The sequence below is a fragment of the Ranitomeya imitator genome, chromosome 2 (assembly GCF_032444005.1).
Source record: "Ranitomeya imitator isolate aRanImi1 chromosome 2, aRanImi1.pri, whole genome shotgun sequence".
In the NCBI taxonomy this organism is placed as follows: Eukaryota; Metazoa; Chordata; class Amphibia; order Anura; family Dendrobatidae; genus Ranitomeya; species Ranitomeya imitator.
The window spans coordinates 579,603,265-579,627,819 of record NC_091283.1 but is presented as its reverse complement, the minus strand read 5'-3'; the positions used below and the strand labels follow the sequence as shown (position 1 = coordinate 579,627,819).

Here is a 24,555-nt window from a genome sequence, read left to right as displayed (position 1 = left end):
TCATTGTTTCTTGGGATTTCACCTAGCATTTCATTTTCCACCATGAATACCGTGGAGAAGAAGGTGTTTAATATGTTAGCTTTTTCCTCGTCATCTACAACCATTCTTTCCTCACTATTTTTTAAGGGGCCTACATTTTCAGTTTTTATAATTTTACTATTGGTATAGTTGAAGAACAGTTTGGGATTAGTTTTACTCTCCTTAGCAATGTGCTTCTCTGTTTCCTTTTTGGCAGCTTTAATTAGTTTTTTAGATAAAGTATTTTTCTCCCTATAGTTTTTTAGAGTTTCAGCGGTGCCATCCTGCTTTAGTAGTGCAAATGCTTTCTTTTTACTGTTAATTGCCTGTCTTACTTCTTTGTTTAGCCACATTGGGTTTTTCCTATTTCTAGTCCTTTTATTCCCACAAGGTATAAACCGCTTACACTGCCTATTTAGGATGTTCTTAAACATTTCCCATTTATTATCTGTATTCTTATTTCTGAGGATATTGTCCCAGTCTACCAGATTAAGGGCATCTCTAAGCTGGTCAAACTTTACCTTCCTAAAGTTCAGTGTTTTTGTGACTCCCTGACAAGTCCCCCTAGTGAAAGACAGGTGAAACTGTACAATATTGTGGTCGCTATTTCCTAGATGCCCAACCACCTGCAGATTTGTTATTCTGTCAGGTCTATTAGATAGTATTAGGTCTAAAAGTGCTCCTCCTCTGGTTGGATTCTGCACCAATTGTGAAAGATAATTTTTCTTGGTTATTAGCAGAAACCTGTTGCCTTTATGGGTTTCACAGGTTTCTGTTTCCCAGTTAATATCCGGGTAGTTAAAGTCCCCCATAACCAGGACCTCATTATGGGTTGCAGCTTCATCTATCTGCTTTAGAAGTAGACTTTCCATGGTTTCTGTTATATTTGGGGGTTTGTAACAGACCCCAATGAGAATTTTGTTACCATTTTTCCCTCCATGAATTTCGACCCATATGGACTCGACATCCTCATTTCCTTCGCTAATATCCTCCCTTAAAGTGGACTTTAGACAAGACTTTACATAGAGACAAACCCCTCCTCCTCTCCGATTTTTACGATCCTTTCTAAACAGACTGTAACCCTGTAAGTTAACTGCCCAGTCATAGCTTTCATCTAACCATGTCTCGGTTATTCCCACTATGTCAAAGTTACCTGTAGATATTTCTGCTTCTAGTTCTTCCATCTTGTTTGTCAGGCTTCTGGCGTTTGCGAGCATGCAGTTTAGAGGATTTTGTTTTGTTCCAATCTCCTCGCTGTGGATTGTTTTAGAAATGTTCTTACCTCCCTTCTGAGTATGTTTTCCTGGGTCTTCTTTGTTCAAGTCTAATGTTTTTCTTCCCGTCCCCTCTTCTTCTAGTTTAACGCCCTCCTGATGAGTGTAGCGAGTCTTCTGGCGAATGTGTGTTTCCCAGGTTTGTTGAGGTGTAGTCCGTCTCTGGCGAGGAGTCCATCGTACAAGTAATTCACACCGTGGTCCAGGAATCCGAATCCTTGTTGTCTGCACCATCGTCTTAGCCAGTTGTTTGCATCAAGGATCCTGTTCCATCTCCTGGTGCCATGCCCGTCTACTGGAAGGATAGAAGAAAAAACTACCTGTGCATCCAGTTCCTTTACTTTCTTCCCCAACTCTTCAAAGTCCTTGCAGATTGTCGGTAGGTCCTTCCTTGCCGTGTCATTGGTGCCAACATGTATCAGAAGAAATGGGTGGACGTCCTTGGAGCTTAAGAGCTTTGGTATCCTATCGGTCACATCCTTGATCATTGCACCTGGAAGGCAGCATACTTCTCTTGCGGTTATGTCCGGTCTGCAGATGGCTGCTTCTGTGCCTCTCAGTAGTGAGTCTCCCACCACCACCACTCTTCGTTGCTTCTTGGCTGTACTTTTTGCTGTCACTTGTTGCTGTGTGGCCTTTTTTTTTTTTGCTTGCTGGTATTGCTTCATCCTTAGGTGTGCCATCTTCATCCTCTACAAAGATTTGATATCGGTTCTTCAGTTGTGTGGTTGGTGATTTCTCCATGGTCTTCTTGCTTCTTTTGGTCACATGCTTCCACTCATCTGCTTTTGGAGGTTCTCTGAAACTTTTTTCACCTTCTGTGACCAGTAGAGATGCTTCTGTTCTGTCTAGAAAGTCTTCATTCTCTTTGATGAGTTTCAAAGTTGCTATTCTTTCTTCCAGACCCCGCACCTTTTCTTCTAAAAGGGCCACTAGTCTACACTTCTGACAGGTGAAATTTGATTCTTCTTCTGGTCGATCTGTGAACATGTAGCACATGCTGCAGCTCACCATGTAGGTTGTCACATCTGCCATAATGCTCCTAGATCCTGCTGACTTGCTGTGTGTTTTCCTTCTTGTGTAATCTACTCAGCCAAGCTCTCTTGCAATAATATCCTACAGGCAAAAATTCCTGGTTTGGTGATGCTTTCCAAGCAGCTGGTCCCGGCTGTACCCAACGATCTTCTAGCTTAGGGAGACTCCTTGCTTTTCCCAGAAGGCTCCTGGAATATGCAAATTAGCCTCCTCTAGCTTGAATCCCTGGTTTGGTGATGCTTTCCAAGCAGCTGGTCCCGGCTGTACCCAACGATCTTCTAGTTTAGGGAGACTCCTTGCTTTTCCCAGAAGGCTCCTGGAATATGCAAATTAGCCTCCTCTAGCTTGAATCCCTGGTGGTCCAATTGTGGTCCAATTTCTCCTATTACCATTGGCAAAATAGGAAATTCCAGGCTAAAAAATCATTTTTGAGAAAAGAAAAATTATTTTTTATTTTCATGGCTCTGCATTATAAACTTCTGTGAAGCACCTGGGGGTTTAAAGTGCTCAGTATGCATCTAGATAAGTTCCTTGGGGGGTCTAGTTTCCAAAATGGGGTCACTTGTGGGGGAGCTTCAATGCATAGGCACACAGGGGCTCTCCAAATGCGACATGGTGTCCGCTAACAATTGGAGCTAATTTTCCATTCAAAAAGTCAAAAGGCGCGCCTTCCCTTCCGAGCCCTGCCATGTGCCCAAACAGTGGTTTACCCCCACATATGAGGTATCGGCGTACTCGGGAGAAATTGCTCAACAAATTTTATGATCCATTTTATCCTATTGCCCATGTGAAAATAAAAAAATTGAGGCGAAAAAAAATTTTTTGTGAAAAAAAAGTACTTTTTCATTTTTACGGATCAATTTGTGAAGCACCTGAGGGTTTAAAGTGCTCACTAGGCATCTAGATAAGTTCCTTGGGGGGTCCAGTTTCCAAAATGGGGTCACTTGTGGGGGAGCTCCAATGTTTAGGCACACAGGGTCTCTCCAAACGCGACATGGTGTCCGCTAACGATGGAGATAATTTTTCATTCAAAAAGTCAAATGGCGCTCCTTCCCTTCCGAGCCTTACCATGTGCCCAAACAGTGGTTTACCCCCACATGTGAGGTATCGGTGTACTCAGGAGAAATTGCCCAACAAATTTTAGGATCCATTTTATCCTGTTGTCCATGTAAAAATGAAAAAATTGAGGCGAAAATAATTTTTTTGTGAAAAAAAAGTACTTTTTCATTTTTACAGATCAATTTGTGAAGCACCTGGGGGTTTAAAGGGCTCACTATGCATCTAGATAAGTTCCTTGGGGCGTCTAGTTTCCAAAATGGGGTCACTTGTGGGGGAGCTCCAATTTTTAGGCACACGGGGGCTCTCCAAACGTGACATGGTGTCCACTAAAGAGTGCAGCCAATTTTTCATTCAAAAAGTCAAATGGCGCTCCTTCCCTTCCAAGCCCTGCCGTGCGCCCAAACAGTGGTTTACCCCCACATATGAGGTATCAGCGTACTCAGGACAAATTGGACAACAACTTTCGTTGTTCAGTTTCTCCTTTTACCATTGGGAAAATAAAAAAATTGTTGCTGAAAAATCATTTTTGTGACTAAAAAGTTAAATGTTCATTTTTTCCTTCCATGTTGCTTCTGCTGCTGTGAAGCACCTGAAGGGTTAATAAACTTCTGGAATGTGGTTTTGTGCACCTTGAGGGGTGTAGTTTTTAGAATGGTGTCACTTTTGGGTATTTTCAGCCATATAGACCCCTCAAACTGACTTCAAATGTGAGGTGGTCCCTAAAAAAAATGGTTTTGTAAATTTCGTTGTAAAAATGAGAAATTGCTGGTCAAATTTTAACCCTTATAACTTCCTAGCAAAAAAAAATGTTGTTTCCAAAATTGTGCTGATGTAAAGTATGCATGTGGGAAATGTTATTTATTAACTATTTTGTGTCACATAACTCTCTGGTTTAACAGAATAAAATTTCAAAATGTGAAAATTGCGAAATTTTCAAAATTTTCGCCAAATTTCCGTTTTTATCACAATTAAACACAGAATTTATTGACCTAAATTTACCACTAACATGAAGCCCAATATGTCACGAAAAAACAATCTCAGAACCGCTAGGATCCATTGAAGCGTTCCTGAGTTATTACCTCATAAAGGGACACTGGTCAGAATTGCAAAAAACGGCAAGGTCTTTAAGGTCAAAATAGGCTGGGTCATGAAGGGGTTAAGGTTCAGCAATAACCTTCATACAGATGGGAAGGGGTTAAGCTTCTTCCTACCCCACTGGTGCAGGTTTTGTGCAGCATGCATGTATTCTGGGTGAGCTGGGTGGCTGCAGGCTGCACCCCACCAGCTGCTCCTCCAGACATCACCCACACTTTTAGGCAGCGGAGACAGACAGCAGCAGACTGAGCCACAACTGCAACCACTGCTGGATACCATAGCACTCACTCAGGCACTGCTAGGACGGAGCTCCGGAATCTGCCTGATAAACTTCAGCACTGTCTGCAGCCACCCAGGGGGGAGAGCAGAGAACGTGCTCTCTCCGCCCACAATGTCACACAGGCTGCCTTCTGTTAACCCCTATGTGTGCCTGCCTGGCTGCACTGACTGAGTGAGAAGATGCTTGTGTCAGAGCTGGCACATAGGGGTTAAGAGATCGCAGCCAGCAGTGACTTTGTGGGGGGAGAGAGCATGTTATCTCCTGCTCTGCTCTCCCAGCTGTATCTATGACAGCATTAGTGGGCCCCCCTCTCTCCCCAGGGCCCCGGCATTTGCCCGCTGTGCCGGGTGCTGACGCCGGCCCTGGCAACAACACTCTTGTTTAAAATCTACACTGCAATACAAACAAAGGCTGCAGGAGTTCTCAGTCCACCGATCCCCAAGTCATGTCCACCTCCGTCTAGTCTCCGGTGGTTTCTTCAGTATTTGTAAGCCAAAACCAGGAGTGGGTGATAAATACAGAAGTGGTGCATATGTTTCTATTATACTTTTCATCTAATTGTTCCACTCCTGGTTTTGGCTTACAAATACTGATGTAAAATACTGACCAAATACTGATAGTGTGACCGCAGCCTTATAGTGTTTCCTCCTTTCAACCCCATTATTCTCACACTCGCTTACCTCTCCAGACGATCCCGTGCGGCATTGCTACCTTTGTCATGTCCACCCCTGGATTTTGGATAACTATATAGTTCTATACTCCCCAAGTGTCTGTTGGACAGTGTATACTGTGTGTCGTGGGCATACCATGTGAATAGAGTCAAGCACAAATAAATAAGGGTAGAGCATGAGTAGCTCCTATAGAATTTGACATGGCTGACTGTAAAACCAAGACCATAGTGCAACAAGGCAGTAGTGCTAACCACTGAGTCACCTTGCTACAAACATTTTGTTCTTCCGTAATTCTTCTTTTATATTTTAGATTGCAAATGTTCTGTATCTGGAATCTCCTGCTGGCGTTGGATTTTCCTATTCTGATGACAAAAATTATATAATAGGTGACGGACAGGTAGGAGCTTGCATAATTATTATAATAAAGTGGCATATTATTTAAATGAATTTTTTGTTTACATTTTTTTTTGCCTTGTTAAAAATCATTCTTGAAGACTTATAGTTTTCCGACTAGTGACACAATAACCTGATAATTTCTGTCTGGAGCACCGTATATGGCACAGCAATGGGGCACAATGAACGGTGCAGAGCACCGTATATGGGCACAGATATGGGGCACAATGAACGGTGCAGAGCACCGTATATGGCACAGCAATGGGGCACAATGAACGGTGCAGAGCACCGTATATGGCACAGCAATGGGGCACAATGAACGGTGCAGAGCACCGTATATGGCACAGCAATGGGGCACAATGAACGGTGCAGAGCACCGTATATGGCACAGCAATGGGGCACAATGAACGGTGCAGAGCACCGTATATGGCACAGAAATGGGGCACAATGAACGGTGCAGAGCACCGTATATGGGCACAGATATGGGGCACAATGAACGGTGCAGAGCACCGTATATGGCACAGCAATGGGGCACAATGAACGGAGCAGAGCACCGTATATGGGCACAGATATGGGGCACAATGAACGGTGCAGAGCACCGTATATGGCACAGCAATGGGGCACAATGAACGGTGCAGAGCACCGTATATGGGCACAGATATGGGGCACAATGAACGGTGCAGAGCACCGTATATGGCACAGCAATGGGGCACAATGAACGGTGCAGAGCACCGTATATGGCACAGCAATGGGGCACAATGAACGGTGCAGAGCACCGTATATGGCACAGCAATGGGGCACAATGAACGGTGCAGAGCACTGTATATGGCACAGCAATGGGGCACAATGAACGGTGCAGAGCACTATATGGGGCACAGCTATGGGGAAATAATGAACGGTGCAGAGCACTATATGGCACAGCTATGGGGAAATAATGATCTATTTTTATTTTTGAAATTCACCGGTAAATGCTGCATTTCCACCCTAGGCTTATACTCGAGTCAATAAGTTTTCCAAGTTTTTTGTGGCAAAATTAGGGGGGTCGGCTTATACTCGAGAATATACGGTAATACAGATCAGTAAAATACGGCTGATAGGAGCAGGGGCATAGAGAAGCATTGTACCGTATGCAATCTGTATTTTCCGCACCCCTCTTACGTCTGTAAAACACGGTAGTGTGACGCCGGCCTAAGTAGGTGGTATGTGCCTGCATAACATATTTTAACCTCTTCTTTTCCAGACTGCTCGGGATAACTACCAGGCTCTGAAAGATTTTTTTCACCTGTTCCCAGAGTTTGTTAACAATGACTTTTACATAACAGGGGAGAGTTATGGAGGCTTTTATGTTCCTTATCTAGCCTTGGAAGTAACAAAGGACAGTACTATAAATTTGAAAGTAAGAAAACATTTTATATATACCTTTACATTAGTTAACATATGTGTGCTAGCTTCATGGTCAACCACATACAGATCTGCAGACAAGTAAAGAGTTTTATAAAGGTAAAAAAATGATTAGAAGCTTATAGGCCAGTCATTATAAGACAATGCACAATTTCCCAGGTGTTTACATAGATTTGTAAATACCAGCAAAAGCTACAGAATTTGGTCCAAAATGTCAAGTGGCTACATTACATTTGCCTCCACATAGGAAGCTGTTTAAAGGGAATCTGTCACCAGGTTTGTGTCCCCTACACTGAGAACAACATATTGTAGGGGCAGAGACCCTGATAATAGAGACGTGTCACTTACTGGACTGTCTGCTGTAGATTTGATAAAATCACTGTTTTATCAGCAGGAGATTATCACTGGAGGACTAGTAAACCTGCTGCCATGTAGACCTCCATATTCTGTATAACCAAGCCCAGACCACAGATTATAAACATTCTGCCTATGCACAGTGTACACAGAAAACTGCCAATCAGAAGTGTGGGTGGGTTATACAGAGCTCAGCATGCAGAGAACTGCTAGATCTGCAGCAGAGAAAACTGGGATTTTTACGTCGCTGGAATCAGGGTCTCTGCCCCTAAATCATGCTGCTCTCAGATGGGGTAGCAAAAAATTGGTGACGGATTCCCTTTGAATTCTGTATATTGTGTCATTGACTCACTTCTAGCTCAGTTACTATTAATAGTAGATTTGTATCCAAAAATTCTTTATACAATCAGCATGTGACCTTTCCAATAACAGTTAAAGAAGTTGTCTTAGATCAGACAAAATTGGGCCAAAGGTAAGTAAGTAAGCATTAATTACCTGCTGAAGCCCCTGCCACTCCAGTGCTGCTTGTCCCAGCTCCATCCCCTGGGCCTTTATTACCAAGACTTTAACAATGACCGCTGCAACCAATCACTGGCCTCTATGTTGAAGTCAATGGCACAAGACTTGTAGATGTGTTATACCACTGAAGTCTTTTAAACAAAGGCCAGCAGGGTACAGCAAATAGGCGATGCTGGAGTGGCAGTGGCTTCAACAGGTAGATAATGTTTACTTTATTTTACATCATTACCTGCCGCTGTCGCAATTTTGGCCAGTCTTGAATAATATCTTTAAACCTTTATTTGCTCACTGATTTTAACTACCAACATTATCTGGTTTTGGCAAGAAAAAAAAAGCAATTTAAATGATTGTGTTTTATCACTATGGATTTAAAAGACATGACTAATTATTTTCTGCCAAACATCTCTATGAGGAAAAAGTTACAAACTTTCTGATACAGAGCTCTATATACATAATATAGAAATTATAGAAATCTCGCTTACTGCAGCAACCACTAGGTGGAGCTAAGGAGCTTACTGCATACAGATCCCATTGAACTGAAAGTTTAAAAGGAATCTATCACCTACTTTTTCGTATATAACCTTTGGACACCGCCATAAGGGACTTATCTACAGCATTCTGTAATGCTGTACATAAGCCCCTGATGTAACCTGAAAGATAAGAAAAACAAGTTAGATTATACTCATCTGGGGGGGTGGTCCGATGGGCATCGCGGTCCGGGTCCAGCCCCTCCCATCTTCATGCGATGACGTCCTCTTCCTTGCTTCCTGTCGTGGCTCCTGCGCAGGCGTACTTTATCTGCCCTGTTGAGAGCAGAGCAAAGTACTACAGTGCGCAGGTGTCGGGCCTGTCTGAGCTTTCCTGGCGCCTGCACACTGCAGTACTTTGCGCTGCCCTTAACAGGGCAGATAAAGTACACCTGCGCAGGACTCACATTGCACGCGCAAGTGTGACATCGGCCATAGAGGGAAACACGGAGCAGCTACAGTAAGTAAACCCCTGGAAGCACGCCACAACACTTTAATTGACAGCTTGCACTGCACTGATACACTGCAGAGTACTCAGCGGTGACTGTAGTCCCCCCCATGCATGCCCTTGTAACTGAAAGCCCTCAACTTCCGGGATTAATAAAGTTAATTTTCTCCCAGCAGCCGTGCTTTCAGTAAAGCAGCCAGAAACTACAGTATTGTAACACCATAAGACTATGTTCACATATGTTTTTGCTGTGTTTATTTGCAAATTAAAATCTGCGCTTTTCAGTACCAGCCAAAGCTATGAGCTTTGGGTTCTTTTCCTGACCGAATTGGTAAATTGCTGCTTTTTTAAAACTGCCGCATGTCACTTCTTTTAGCATTTTTGCAGCCTTTTCACCCATAGAAAGCAAATAGTAAGGCCACATGCACACATTGAGGATTTGGTGAGTTTTTTACCTCAGTATTTGTAAGTCAACACCAGGACTGGAACAATCAGAGGAAAAGTATAATAGAAATATGTCACCACTTCTGTATTCATCACCCACCCCTGGTTTTGGCTTACAAATATTGAGGTAAGAACTCACCAAATACTCAGCTTGTGCACGTTTCAACCCAGTTAGCATTTTAATCAGTGTAATGGCGCCAACCTGCCAATGCCTGTAGTTTACTTAGTAAAATCCTGATGACAGGTTCGCTTTAGTCATTTCTGCAATACCGAAATGCCCAAGATGAACTTTAACACATCATGTGTCTTTCTTTTGGCGCCACATTTTTTTTTAAGTCTCACTAGTACATATATGGCTATAATTTGCTATTTGTCATATGTTTTTTTGTCCTGAAGAAGAAGTATGGTAATTCAAAACGTGTAGACAATAAAAAATACGCACATTATCCTAGTGTGGACCTGGATTTATTACCATCTACCAGCAGCGCAGATTTTCTCCACTTTTTTCTTTCCACGTATTTCTACTTGGTCCCTGGACCTGTGGACCTGCTGCATATATAAATGATATGTGAAAACAACATTACCAGGTTAGCATAACCTTTAATTATTTGATCTATTTTTACCAGATAAGACCCTGTTACGAATGACCAATTCAACTCCCCACACTGTTTTTACATTTATAATTGTGTATTTTATCATAAACTCCTATGAACTTTTTTGTTCAGAATAGCTACTATTTTTTCAGACAAAAATCTTTTCCCACTAAATATTTTCATCAAATTGCCATTTTTTCCCAAAATGTTTTACATAGGTCTTGGTTTGATGGCCGAACACCTTCCATTGTTCCTGCTTGTATGGTGCAAGCAAAGCTGGACTTTTGGATCCTGAAAAACACTGCAAAACCATAGCAAAAACTCAGCAAGAAAAGCAGCAAACAAAGCCAGTAAAACCTTCTTTTTGTCTGCAGCTTTTTTACTGCGAGGAGATCAGGTTTTGGCTTAAAAAAAAAAGCAGCAAAAAAGCAATGCCTTAGGCTATGTTGATATGTTGCGTTTTGCCGTTTTTTTTTCTGCAGGCGACACCTGCTCTCTTGACAGTCAAGAATTTGATAACAAAAAGCAGGATTTGGTAAATTTTTGCTGCTTTTTTTGGTGCATGTTTTCATGCAGATTACGTGTGCCATTTGTCTACAGTACATGTTTACTACATTTTAATCCAGCAAAAACACAACAAAAATGCTGCAGATTTAATAAAGCAGCAGTTTTCATATTAAGTCAGGAAAAAAAGCAAATGCGAGCTTAACATTTTTGAAATCTCATTGTTTTAGCTGGTACTGTAAAAAATAACTTTTAATTTGCATAGAAAAATGCAGCAAAATTGTAATGTATGAACAAAGCCTTAACCAGATTAACCTTACATCTGCAGGTACACAGTATTTGGGGACATGACAGGTTCCCTTCAGTGGTCTTAGTTTGGTATTATATGCAGGGCCGTATTTAGTTTCTGCGGCCCTAGGCACTTTTAGCGCTGCACCCCCTTTGGTGAGTATGACACTATCCGCAGTGACTTTGCCATAAATTGATGATGTGAAAGCAGCCTTTTGCAGCAGATCCGGCAGTTTTTCCGCATCTGCCGCGTAATGGATCACTTACGACAATACTGCGTCTAGGGAGGTTACCATGGGATTTAAACTTCTTGATGACACTGCGCACGGTAGACACAGGAACATTCAGGTCTTTGGAGATGCACTTGTAGCCTTGAGATTGCTCATGCTTCCTCAAAATTTGGTTTCTCAAGTCCTCAGACAGTTCTTTGGTCTTCTTTCTTTTCTCCATGCTCAATGTGGTACACACAAGGACACAGGACAGAGGTTGAGTCAACTTTAATCCATGTCAACTGGCTGCAAGTGTGATTTAGTTATTGCCAACACCTGTTAGGTGCCACAGGTAAGTTACAGGTGCTGTTAATGACACAAATTAGGGAAGCATCACATGATTTTTCGAATGATGCCAATACTTTTGTCCACCCCCTTTTTTATGTTTGGTGTGGAATTATATCCAATTTGGCTTTAGGAAAATTCTTTTTGTGTTTTTTTCATTTAAGACAAATTAAATGAAGATAATAATACCAAAGAATTTGTGATTGCAATCATTTTCAGGAAGAAACTGAGTATTATCTGACAGAATTGCAGGGGTGTTAATACTTTTGGCCATGACTGTACATGCTCTTCACACTGAGCTCTCCTTTCTATACCGGCCCCCCTCTTCACACTGTCCTCTCACACTATGCCCCCCCTATAGGGCCTAGTATTTATACTCCATATTTATACTCCCACCCTGTGTGCATAGCTCCTCCATCCTCCCACCCTGCGTGCATGGCTCCTCCATCCTCCCCCCTGCGTGCATGGCTCCTCCATCCTCCCCCCTGCGTGCATGTCTCCTCCATCCTCCTCCCCTGCGTGCATGGCTCCTCCATCCTCCCCTGCTGCGTGCATGGCTCCTCCATCCTCCTCCCCTGCGTGCATGGCTCCTCCATCCTCCTCCCCTGCGTGCATGGCTCCTCCATCCTCCCCCCCTGCGTGCATGTCTCCTCCATCCTCCTCCCCTGCATGCATGGCTCCTCCATCCTCCCCTGCGTGCATGGCTCCTCCATCCTCCCCTGCTGCGTGCATGGCTCCTCCATCCTCCTCCCCTGCGTGCATGGCTCCTCCATCCTCCCCCCTGGGTGCATGGCTCCTCCATCCTCCTCCCCTGCGTGCATGGCTCCTCCATCCTCCGTGCATGGCTCCTCCATCCTCCCCCCTGTGTGCATGGCTCCTCCATCCTCCTCCCCTGCGTGCATGGCTCCTCCATCCACCTCCCCTGCGTGCATGGCTCCTCCATCCTCCTCCCCTGCGTGCATGGCTCCTCCATCCTCCCCCCTGCATGCATGGCTCCTCCATCCTCCTCCCCTGCGTGCATGGCTCCTCCATCCTCCTCCCCTGCGTGCATGGCTCCTCCATCCACCTCCCCTGTGTGCATGGCTCCTCCATCCTTCCCCCCTGTGTGCATGGCTCCTCCATCCTTTCCCCCCCTGCGTGCATGGCTCCTCCATCCTCCTCCTCTGCGTGCATGGCTCCTGCATCCTCTCACCCTACGTGCATGGCTCCTCCATCCTCACGTGACCGCTGAAGACAGGAAGCGCTGCGACGGAGTTGCAGCCACCGCTGGAGGAAGGTGAGTATGACGTCTTCAGGGAGGGGGCGGGAAGGAAGGAGGGGGGCGGGCACTTGACCCCGGACTTTTATAAAAAAAAAAAAAAGAAAGAAAAAACCTTGCTCAAGTGTGCCCCCTTGCATCCTGCCGCCCTAGGCACATGCCCTCGAGTGCCTAGTGGCAAATACGGCCCTGATTATATGCATGATATGCACAGTACTGTGCATAGGTTTTAGACACCTGCTACAAACTTTTGCACAATATTGTAGTTGTGAATGTCCATGATCCTGACAGGCATTATGTTATTACATTTAATGGTATAGTTTTGAAATGCTAGTAGAAAGAAAGCCATGGGCTATGTAATACATACTAATAAAAGTTATAAAAAAAAAAATCACTGCAGTCATTATGTACCCCCGAGGTATAGCACTACAGTCATAATGTAGAGGTATGTCACGATACTAGTGGATACAACTGGACACCAGTGGCTAGGTCAAAGAGACTGCAGACACATTGGTTTGAACAAGCAGAATTGTATTTGTGATCTGAATGCAATATAGCATGTAAATCCAGATAAATGTTCAGTCAATCTGATAAACAGTAATAGCAGAGCTGATACTCTGCGACACAGCATGCAAAGTCACTGAGCAATGAGTGCACAAGAATGTCCAGCACTGACACAGTCTCTTGCAGAGCAGAGGAACACACAAGCTGGCTGGAGTTCTTACTTCACCGCAGGTGTGGTCAGTCAGAGGTTTCTGAAGTCAGGTGTCCAGCAATCACTTGGTTAGCAGGCAGGGATCCAGACGTGCAGGTTGGCAGAGGACTCCGCCGTTAGGAAAGGACCAACAGGGATAGTAAGTCCAGGCTTGGGACTGCAGAGGAACAAGGTCCAAAACATAATACACAAGCAATGAAACAGAGCAGGTGCTGGCTTTATATACAACTTTGGCAGGAAGCAAGATGGCCGACGTGAAACATCAAGATCCATGTTATCTAAGGGCAAGTCTAAGGGCAAGAGAAACAGATTCCAGGACTAGATACTGACAAGGTATAGCACTACAGTCATAATGTACCCTTTAGATAGAGCACTACAGTCATAATGTACCCCCGAGGTATAGAACTATAGTCATAATATACCCATAAGGTATAGCAATACAGTCATAATATACCCCCGAGGTATAGCGCTACAGTCATAATGTACCCCAGAAGTATAGGCCTATAGTCATAATATACCCCTGAGGTATAGCACTACAGTCATAATGTACCTCGAGGTATAGCACTACAGTCATAACATACCCCCGAAGCATAGCACTACAGTAATAACATACCCTCGAAGCATAGCAGTACAGTCATAACATACCCCCGCGATTCCACCCGCGGCTGTTAGGGGCACATGACAGCTAGTCAGATCAGCTGTCATGTGCCGGATACGGCGTGGGCTCATCGCCGGAGCCCGCACCAAACAGGGGGTCGCATCCAATGTCGGATATATCCGTCATTGGACGTTAAGAGTTTAAATTGCTAATGACACTATCAAATTCATTGAGAAGTACATCAACAAAAGAATAATAGGATTGTCATGATCCAGGTTGGGATTTGCGTTCTGCTTTTCCTCCCTCAACCTGGTTATGTGGGACTTAACCTTCTCTGGATGAGTTCTTTGAGGCGCTGAGGCTGATTTATGATGAACCGGACTGAGTCAGATTGGCAGAGGATACAATCATGGGTCTCTCTCAGGGAAAGCTGTCTGCCGAATGGTACTGTTCAGAATTTAGGCGATGGTCCCCGGAGGTGTCCTGGAACGATTTGGCAGAGTTTGTGCATCAGGTGGAACCTATGGAGGTAGGGGCCATCACCTTCAAAGTAAAGGAAAGGAGACGGAGGCTTTTGGAGCACCCCGCCAGCACAGCGGGGTACTCAGTACCAGGTCCGGAGGTCCGGTCTTAAAAGGGATGTCACGGTGGCTGCCACCCGGTCCGTGGCCCTGGGCGTCCAAGTAAAGGGAAAAGACTTTAAAGGGATTTGTAATGTCTATTGTTCGTGACGCCACCTGTGGTGTTCGGTGAATTGGGACCGACTTTGCTTAAAGGGGTCCTCTGGGGTGATGTTGTTGCAGCAAGATGGTAACGCTTCCCACAGGTGAAGCAGGGTCTCCAGGGCTCTCATGGTGCATGCCGACGAATACGTGGAGGACACAGAGTTTGCAGTCTTTTACCTGGTTTACTGATGGTAGCAGTCCTCAGTCCAGGGTACCAGGTGTAGGGTAGTTGTAGTCCGGCCGGTTTGGAGGTAATAAGGGATCCCACTTCAGGTGAGGTCCGTAAGCCTTTCCTTCTTGCGCCAGATGGCGAGGTCTCTGCGGCTTACAGGGTCCCCTCTCGCATGTCCTAAGACAGATGTCTGTACGATAGGCAGTTTGAGCCTGTTTATAGGATCTCTTAGATGACCTGGCTCTTAGGGTTACTGCTTCACCTCAGACTTATTACAGGCAATTGACATATAGTCCTATGCCCTCCAGTTCTGTTGTGCGACCTGGAGAACAAAACAACCTCGGGCTCCCGGTAACCGGCTTCTGCGCTCTGGCTCTGATGGTGTCCTTCCTTTCCTCCACTGTGCTTCTTCCCTCTAAGTTCCTTCACAATTCAACTCTTCACAATATCTCTCTTTCCAGGGGTAGCAGCTCCCTCGTGGCTGCTCAGCCCCTACGTCTCCTCCAGACATCCTTCTACTCTCCCCTCCTCTCTCTAAACTCACTACAAACTGACTGGCTCCTCCTCCAGACCAGGATACATATAGCTAAGGGAAGTTCCCCTGAATCCTACTTCAGAGCTCCCCCGCCTGGCCTAGATTCAGATATGTTGAATGTAAGTGCCTTACCTCATAGAAAGAATCCCCCTTGTCTCCAAGCATGACATCACCCTCCCCGAAGGGAAGGCAACATCACTGCAGCAACTGGTTACCTGGCGTGCTGCACTTTACCACCACACCGCTCATTTGATTGTACTATAGAACTGATTCCTATTTCTAAATTGCCCAAGGCCCATTTGTATAACCTCTCTGGTCCGGAGCGAGCTGCCATGAAAGAGTACACTCCCTGACAGAAGTTATGTGGCTTATCCATGTTATGTAAATAAAAGCTTATAACCTGATGTTAAATTAATCCATTGGTTGTATAAATTATTCTTTTGAAAGCTGAAACCCTCCGAAATGTGGTTTAGGTTAAGAAAATAAATTGGCATCGATGCAGAAATCTTGATCAATTAATGGACACAGAATGGTCAGATTTTGGCAAGACAAAAGTTTTGTCACCCACAAAAAGTAATGTGATATTCAAACAAATAATTAACTTAAAATACAAATATATGTTGCATAACATTGGTGAATTAAGTTGTGGTGCTATTAGAGTCATATTTAATATTTTGTGTGACTTCCATGAACTTGAAGGACTGCATCCATGCGGTTCAACAATGATTCATACAATGTATTAATTAAGTCATCAGGAATAGCAAAGAATGCAGTCTTACATGCTTCCCAGAGTTCATCTAGATGTTTTGGTTTTGTCTTCCAAGCTTCCTCTTTCATCCTGCCCCAAACATGCTCAATGATGATCCTGTCTGGTGACTGGGCTGGCCAGTCCTTGAGCACCTTGATCTTTTTTGCTGGAGGAACTTTGTTGTAGGGATGGATGGATGAAATGGAGCACCATACTGCTGTAGAATTTGACCCCTTTTATGATTTGGAATATAAGAGGTAGCTAATACTTCTTGATATTTTAGGCGATTCATATTGCCTTCCACCTTGCAAATGTTTTGCACACCCCCATATTGAAAGTAACCCCAGACCATGATCTTTCCACCACCAAATTTAACTGTTTTCGGGGTGTATTTTGGATCCATACGGGCTCCAGTAGGTCTCCTGCAGTATTTGCGGCGGCTGTGGTGTAATTCTACTGAAGATTCATCAGAGAAATCTACCTTCTGCCACTTTTCCAGCATCCATCTGTTTAGCAGGCTGTGGAACTTTGCAAATGCCCCATGGTTTTTTATTTGCCTTTTGTTTAGTGCTGGCTTCTGGGCACTGATTCGACCATGGAGGCAATTTGGAGACAGAATCCTACAAACTGTTCTAGTTGACAGAGGGACTTGAGGTGACCAGGCCTGTTGGAGTTCTGCTGCAGTGGAAGAGGGGCTTGCTTTGGATTTTCTAACCAACAAACGTTCCTCCTGAGCAGTTGTCTTGCGGGGTCTGCCGGACCTGGGCTTGTCAAACACATCTCCAGTCTCTTCAAATCTTTTTTTAATTCTTTGCACTTGATGCTGAGACACATTAAAGGTGCCAGCCACCTCTGCAGTGGATCTAGTCTTCAGTCGCTTGATAATCTAGGCTTTGGTTGCAGGGTGGATTTTTGGCATGCTGTCAGAGCTCAAGTTGCAGTTCAAGTGAAGGTCTGGGGTGCTGGGTTTCTTTTTATACACAGACACTAATTAACCGATCATTTACTGAGCACAGGTGAGGATGTAAACTAGGATTGGGTGCATTATATGACCAGGTGACAAAACTTTTGTCTTGCCAAAATCTGACCATTCTGTGTCCATTAACTGATCAATATTTTTGAATTGAAGCCAATTTATTTTCTTAACCTAAACCACATTTCGGAGGGTTTCAGCTTTAAAAAGAATAATTTATACAACCAATGGATTAATTTAACTTCAGGTTATAAGCTTTTATTTACATAACATGGATATGCGACATAACTTCTGTGAGGGAGTGTACATCTCTGAGAGTCTCTGTAAAGGACACATTCGTCCTTCTGTTTCCCCTGTGGCGGCAGGGTTCTTTTTTGAAAAGAAAAAAAAAACGGTGGTTTGCGCCCATGCCTCGAATACTTACCCCCTTCCACTTGTCCCTGATCTATACAATCAACTGTCGGGGCCAAATGGTTTTCCAAGTTGGATCTTCGAGCGGCATATAACCTTATCCGGGTGCGGGAGGGGGATGAGTGGAAAACTGCTTTTCTCACTCCTGAGGAGCTGTTTGAGAATTTGGTTATGCCCTTTGGTCTGACTAATGTGTCGGCAGTTTTACAGAATTTTATTAACCATGTTTTTTCTGACTTTATTGGGCTGTTTATGGTGGTTTATCTGGACGATATTCTAATTTACTCGCTGGATAAACAGGCTCATTTTGGTCACCTTCAAGCAGTTCTCCAGGGGTTCTGGGAGAATTCTCTCTTTGCTAATCTGGAGAAGTGCTCATTTTTTTGTTCAAGAACTGTCCATTCTGGGATTCATCTAGTCTGCTGATGGGTTTCGTATGGACCCTAGAAAGGTTCAGGCCATTGTTGATTGGGTACAACCCAAAGATCTGAAAGGTCTTCAGCATTCCTTAGGATTTGCTAATTACTATTGGAAGTTCATTAGGGGGTTCTTGCAGGTGGTGAAACCCCTCACTGATCTTACTAAGAAAGGGGCTGATATCAAGAGTTGGTCAACCTCGGCCGTAATGGCATTCTCTTTGTTAAAAAAATGTTTCATGTCTGCCCCTGTGTTGATTCAGCCAGATCCGTCTGAACAGTTTATTGTTGAGGTGGATGCCTCGGAGGTGGGGGTAGGGGTGGTGTTATCCCAGGGACCTGCCACTCTAACCAATGTAAGACCTTGTGCCTTCTATTCTAAGAAATTCTCGCCGAAAGAGAGAAATTATGATGTGGGTAACCGAGAGTTATTAGCCATTAAGTTGGCTTTTGAGGAATGGAGGCATTTTTGAAGGGGGAGGTCCATCAATTACAGACCACAAGAATTTGGCCACATTGACCACATTGAGTCTGCCAAAAGGTTGACTCCTAGGCAGGTGAGGTGGTCACTTTTTTTCACAATTCCAGCTCTCTATCACCTTTCAGCCTGGATCCAAAAATGTCAAGGCGGATGTCTTATCTCGTAGGTTGGACCCAATATCACCTCCTGAACCTCCCTCCTCCATTATTCGACATGCTGTAATTGTGGCTGGGGTTTCCGTGGTACTTGAGTGGGAGATTCGTGAGGCACAGTCTCTTACTCCTTCGTCTAGGCCTGTTAGTAAGCTTTTTGTGCCAGTTTAGTTTTGACTCAGAGTTATCCAGGAGTTTTGAAAATTGACCCTGAGTGGGCATCCGGGAATCTCGGCCACCCATATTGCCATCGCTAGGTTGTTTTGGTGGTCCTCATTGGCTTTGATGTTGTGAAGTTTGTGTCTGCCTGTGAGGTATGTGCTTGTGCTAAAAACTTTCATAACCGGCCGGCTGGGGAATTGGTGCCTTTGCCAATTTCAGAAAGACTATGGTCTCATCTATCCATGGATTTTATCACCGATCTTCCTCCTTCTAATGGTAATATGGTCATTTGGGTGGTTGTTGACAGATTTAGTAAGCAGGAACATTTTGTGCCTTTGACAGATTTGCCCAATGCAAAAACTTTATCTAAATTGTTTGTGGAATATGTGGTACAGTTGCATGGTGTGCCTTTGAGTGTGGTTTCGGATAGGTGGTGCAATTTGTATCCATGTTTTGGAGGGCTTTTTGTAAGAGGTTGGGTATTTGTTTGTCCTTTTCATCCGCCTACCATGTGGAGATGAATGGTCAGACTGAAAGAACTAATCAGTCCCTAGAACAAATTCTGTGATGCCTGACCACAGCCCGGCAGGATGATTGGTGTTCTTCTTTGCTGTTGGCTGAATTTGCCTTTAACAACCGCATTAATCAGTCCAAGGGCACCTCCCCTTTTTTCTGCAATTATGGTTTTCACCTTTGTTTTGGGGAATTTTCTCATTTGGATTCGGTGTGTCTGGGGACAGATCAGGCTATCCAGCGGTTGGGGGAGGTGTGGAGAGATGTCCAGAGGAATATTGGGGAGGCTCAGGGCAAGTATAAATCTTTTGGTGACAAAAAACAATCTGTACATTACGAGTTGGGGATAAGGTATGTGTCACGCGTTAACGGCGATAAAGGGGCAGGACGGCGTACTGGGACCCGCACCTGTCCCTGCCACTATAATGGGGCCCTGGCTTTCCCTTACCTCAGGGGTACCTATGATGGTTAGGAGACTTGAGCTGCCAGCGTATCCCTGTCTCCTGTGCAGACCCTATCAGTGGCCCCCTCTCCCAAGGGAGGTGGACTGCACCAGTATAACAATACAACAAATAACAGGGTATACAGACAAGGTAACTAAAAGTCTCAAACTCACCAAATGCTCACACAACCACAGAGGTAACAGAGAAGGGAAGAGAAGGGAAGAGAAGGAATAAACTAGGAAGGAAAACAGATTTAACATGCAACCAAAACAGCAGACACCAATCTCTGTAAATAAACCTCCAACACCAATACTACGCTCCTTCAACCTCCAAGCCAGGCAGCTGAACTGATCACTGACAACAGCTGAAGTCAGGACTGAGTCTATATAGAGGATCAGATTACAAAATCCGCTTCAGCTGAGAGACCCAGCTCTCAGCAATAAGGTTAACTCCTGCACTGCTGGCACAAAGCAGCCAGGTCAGAATACAGGTGAAGAGCTTCTGTTCACTGTGTGTGAACGAGGCCCAGAGCGCTGCGGTTCTCTGGAACCTCTCTGTCGCGGTAGCCCCGTGACAGTATGGTTGTCTACTAGGAATATAAGACTTAAGGTTCCTTCTACCAAGTTGGGGCCTAAGTTCATTGGCGCTTATGAGATTATGGAAGTGGTCAATCCTGTGGGTTTCCGTCTGCGCCTTCCACCATTTCTATGGATCCTGTTATGATAAGGTAATTCAGTACCACAATGGACATAGAGGTCAGAGCACATACAGTGACCTGACAATAACCCAAAAACATAGAATGAGCTCTGAGACGTGGGAACTCTGCTGACCGCAATCCCTAATCCTCTCCAACCACACTAGAGGCAGCCGTGGATTGCGCCTAACGCTCCCTATGCAACTCGGCACAGCCTGAGAAACTAGCTAGCCTGAAGATAGAAAATAAGCCTACCTTGCCTCAGAGAAATACCCCAAAGGAAAAGGCAGCCCCCACATATAATGACTGTGAGTTAAGATGAAAAGACAAACGTAGAGATGAAATAGATTTAGCAAAGTGAGGCCCGACTTTCTGAACAGAGCGAGGATAGGAAAGGTAACTTTACGGTCAACACAAAACCCTACAAAAACCACGCAAAGGGGGCAAAAAGACCCTCCGTACCGAACTAACGGCACGGAGGTACACCCTCTGCTTCCCAGAGCTTCCAGCAAGCAGAAAAAAACAAATAGACAAGCTGGACAGAAAAAAAACAGCAAGCAAAATAGCAAAGCAGAACGTAGCTATGCAGAGCAGCAGGCCACAGGAACGATCCAGGAGGAAACAGGTCCAATACTAGAACATTGACTGGAGGCCAGGATCAAAGCACTAGGTGGAGTTAAATAGAGCAGCACCTAACGACTTCACCACATCACCTGAGGAAGGAAACTCAGAAGCCGCAGTACCACTTTCCTCCACCAACGGAAGCTCACAGAGAGAATTAGCCGAAGTACCACTTGTGACCACAGGATGGAGCTCTGCCACAGAATTCACAACAGTACTTCCCCCTTGAGGAGGGGTCACCGAACCCTCACCAGAGCCCCCAGGACGACCAGGATGAGCCATATGAAAGGCACGAACAAGATCGGGAGCATGGACATCAGAGGCAAAGACCCAGGAATTATCTTCCTGAGCATAACCCTTCCACTTAACCAGATACTGGAGTTTCCGTCTTGAAACACGAGAATCCAAAATCTTCTCCACAATTTACTCCAACTCCCCCTCCACCAAAACCGGGGCAGGAGGATCAACAGATGGAACCATAGGTGCCACGTATCTCCGCAACAATGACCTATGGAATACGTTATGTATGGAAAAAGAATCTGAAAGGGTCAGACGAAAAGACACAGGATTAAGAACCTCAGAAATCCTATACGGACCAATGAAACGAGGTTTAAACTTAGGAGAGGAAACCTTCATAGGAATATGACGAGAAGATAACCAAACCAAATCCCCAACACGAAGTCGGGGACCCACACAGCGTCTGCGATTAGCGAAACGTTGAGCCTTCTCCTGGGACAAGGTCAAATTGTCCACTACATGAGTCCAAATCTGCTGCAACCTGTCCACCACAGTATCCACACCAGGACAGTCCAAAGACTCAACCTGCCCTGAAGAGAAACGAGGATGGAACCCAGAGTTGCAGAAAAACGGCGAAACCAAGGTAGCCGAGCTGGCCCGATTATTAAGGGCGAACTCAGCCAAAGGCAAGAAGGACACCCAGTCATCCTGATCAGCAGAAACAAAGCATCTCAGATATGTTTCCAAGGTCTGGTTGGTTCGTTCGGTCTGGCCATTAGTCTGAGGATGGAAAGCCGAGGAAAAAGACAAGTCAATGCCCATCCTACCACAAAAGGCTCGCCAAAACCTCGAAACAAACTGGGAACCTCTGTCAGAAACGATATTCTCTGGAATGCCATGTAAACGAACCACATGCTGGAAGAACAATGGCACCAAATCAGAGGAGGAAGGTAATTTAGACAAGGGTACCAAATGGACCATCTTAGAGAAGCGATCACAGATCACCCAAATGACTGACATCTTTTGAGAGACGGGAAGATCTGAAATAAAATCCATAGAGATATGTGTCCAAGGCCTCTTCGGGACCGGCAAGGGCAAAAGCAACCCACTGGCACGAGAACAGCAGGGCTTAGCCCGAGCACAAATCCCACAGGACTGCACAAAAGAACGCACATCCCGCGACAGAGATGGCCACCAAAAGGATCTAGCCACTAACTCTCTGGTACCAAAGATTCCAGGATGACCGGCCAACACCGAACAATGAACCTCAGAGATAACTTTATTCGTCCACCTATCAGGGACAAACAGTTTCTCCGCTGGGCAACGATCAGGTTTATTAGCCTGAAATTTTTGCAGCACCCGCCGCAAATCAGGGGAGATGGCAGACACAATTACTCCCTCTTTGAGGATACCCGCCGGCTCAGATAAACCCGGAGAGTCGGGCACAAAACTCCTAGACAGAGCATCCGCCTTCACATTTTTAGAGCCCGGAAGGTACGAAATCACAAAGTCAAAACGGGCAAAAAACAGCGACCAACGAGCCTGTCTAGGATTCAACCGCTTGGCAGACTCGAGATAAGTCAAGTTCTTATGATCAGTCAAGACCACCACGCGATGCTTAGCTCCTTCAAGCCAATGACGCCACTCCTCGAATGCCCACTTCATGGCCAGCAACTCTCGATTGCCCACATCATAATTTCGCTCAGCAGGCGAAAACTTCCTGGAAAAGAAGGCGCATGGTTTCATCACCGAGCAATCAGAACCTCTCTGCGACAAAACAGCCCCTACTCCAATCTCAGAAGCATCAACCTCGACCTGGAACGGAAGCGAAACATCTGGTTGACACAACACAGGGGCAGAAGAAAAACGACGCTTCAACTCTTGAAAAGCTTCCACAGCAGCAGAAAACCAATTGACCACATCAGCACCCTTCTTGGTCAAATCGGTCAATGGTTTAGCAATACTAGAAAAATTGCAGATGAAGCGGCGATAAAAGTTAGCAAAGCCCAGGAACTTTTGCAGACTTTTCAGAGATGTCGGCTGAGTCCAATCATGGATGGCTTGGACCTTAACAGGGTCCATCTCGATAGTAGAAGGGGAAAAGATGAACCCCAAAAATTAAACCTTCTGAACACCAAAGAGACATTTTGATCCCTTCACAAACAAAGAATTAGCACGCAGGACCTGAAACACCGTTCTGACCTGCTTCACATGAGACTCCCAATCATCCGAGAAGATCAAAATGTCATCCAAGTACACAATCAGGAATTTATCCAGGTACTCTCGGAAGATGTCATGCATAAAGGACTGAAACACTGATGGAGCATTGGCAAGTCCGAATGGCATTACTAGATACTCAAAATGGCCCTCGGGCGTATTAAATGCAGTTTTCCATTCATCGCCTCGCTTAATACGCACAAGATTATACGCACCACGAAGATCTATCTTGGTGAACCAACTAGCCCCCTTAATCCGAGCAAACAAATCAGATAACAACGGCAAGGAGTACTGAAATTTAACCGTGATCTTATTTAGAAGGCGGTAATCTATACAAGGTCTCAGTGAACCATCCTTCTTGGCTACAAAAAAGAACCCTGCTCCTAATGGCGACGATGACGGGCGAATATGCCCCTTCTCCAAGGACTCCTTCACATAACTCCGCATAGCGGCGTGCTCAGGCACAGATAAATTAAACAATCGACTTTTGGGGAATTTACTACCAGGAATCAAATCGATAGCACAATCACAATCCCTATGCGGAGGTAGGGTATCGGACTTGGGCTCATCAAATACATCCCGGTAATCAGACAAGAACTCTGGAACCTCAGAAGGGGTGGATGACGAAATAGTCAGAAATGGGACATCACCATGTACCCCCTGACAACCCCAGCTAGACACAGACATGGATTTCCAATCTAATACTGGATTATGGACTTGTAGCCATGGCAACCCCAACACGACCACATCATGCAGATTATGCAACACCAGAAAGCGAATAACCTCCTGATGTGCAGGAGCCATGCACATGGTCAGCTGGGTCCAGTACTGAGGCTTATTCTTGGCCAAAGGCGTAGCATTAATTCCTCTCAATGGAATAGGACACTGCAAGGGCTCCAAGAAAAACCCACAACGCCTAGCATACTCCAAGTCCATCAAATTCAGGGCAGCGTCTGAATCCACAAATGCCATGACAGAATACGATGACAAAGAGCAGATCAAGGTAACGGATAGAAGAAATTTTGAC

At 45.0% G+C, this 24,555-nt stretch overlaps 1 protein-coding gene across 1 annotated transcript in view; it reads left to right on the top strand.

Moving 5' to 3' along the window:
* Positions 1 to 24,555, top strand: part of LOC138665051 (lysosomal protective protein-like) — a 131,802-nt gene that overhangs the window by 19,829 nt on the left and 87,418 nt on the right. Inside the window, exons 5-6 of the mRNA XM_069752202.1 lie at positions 5,743 to 5,829; positions 7,066 to 7,221. Coding sequence (XP_069608303.1) covers positions 5,743 to 5,829; positions 7,066 to 7,221 — 243 coding nt within the window. The remainder of the gene's footprint in view (positions 1 to 5,742; positions 5,830 to 7,065; positions 7,222 to 24,555) is intronic.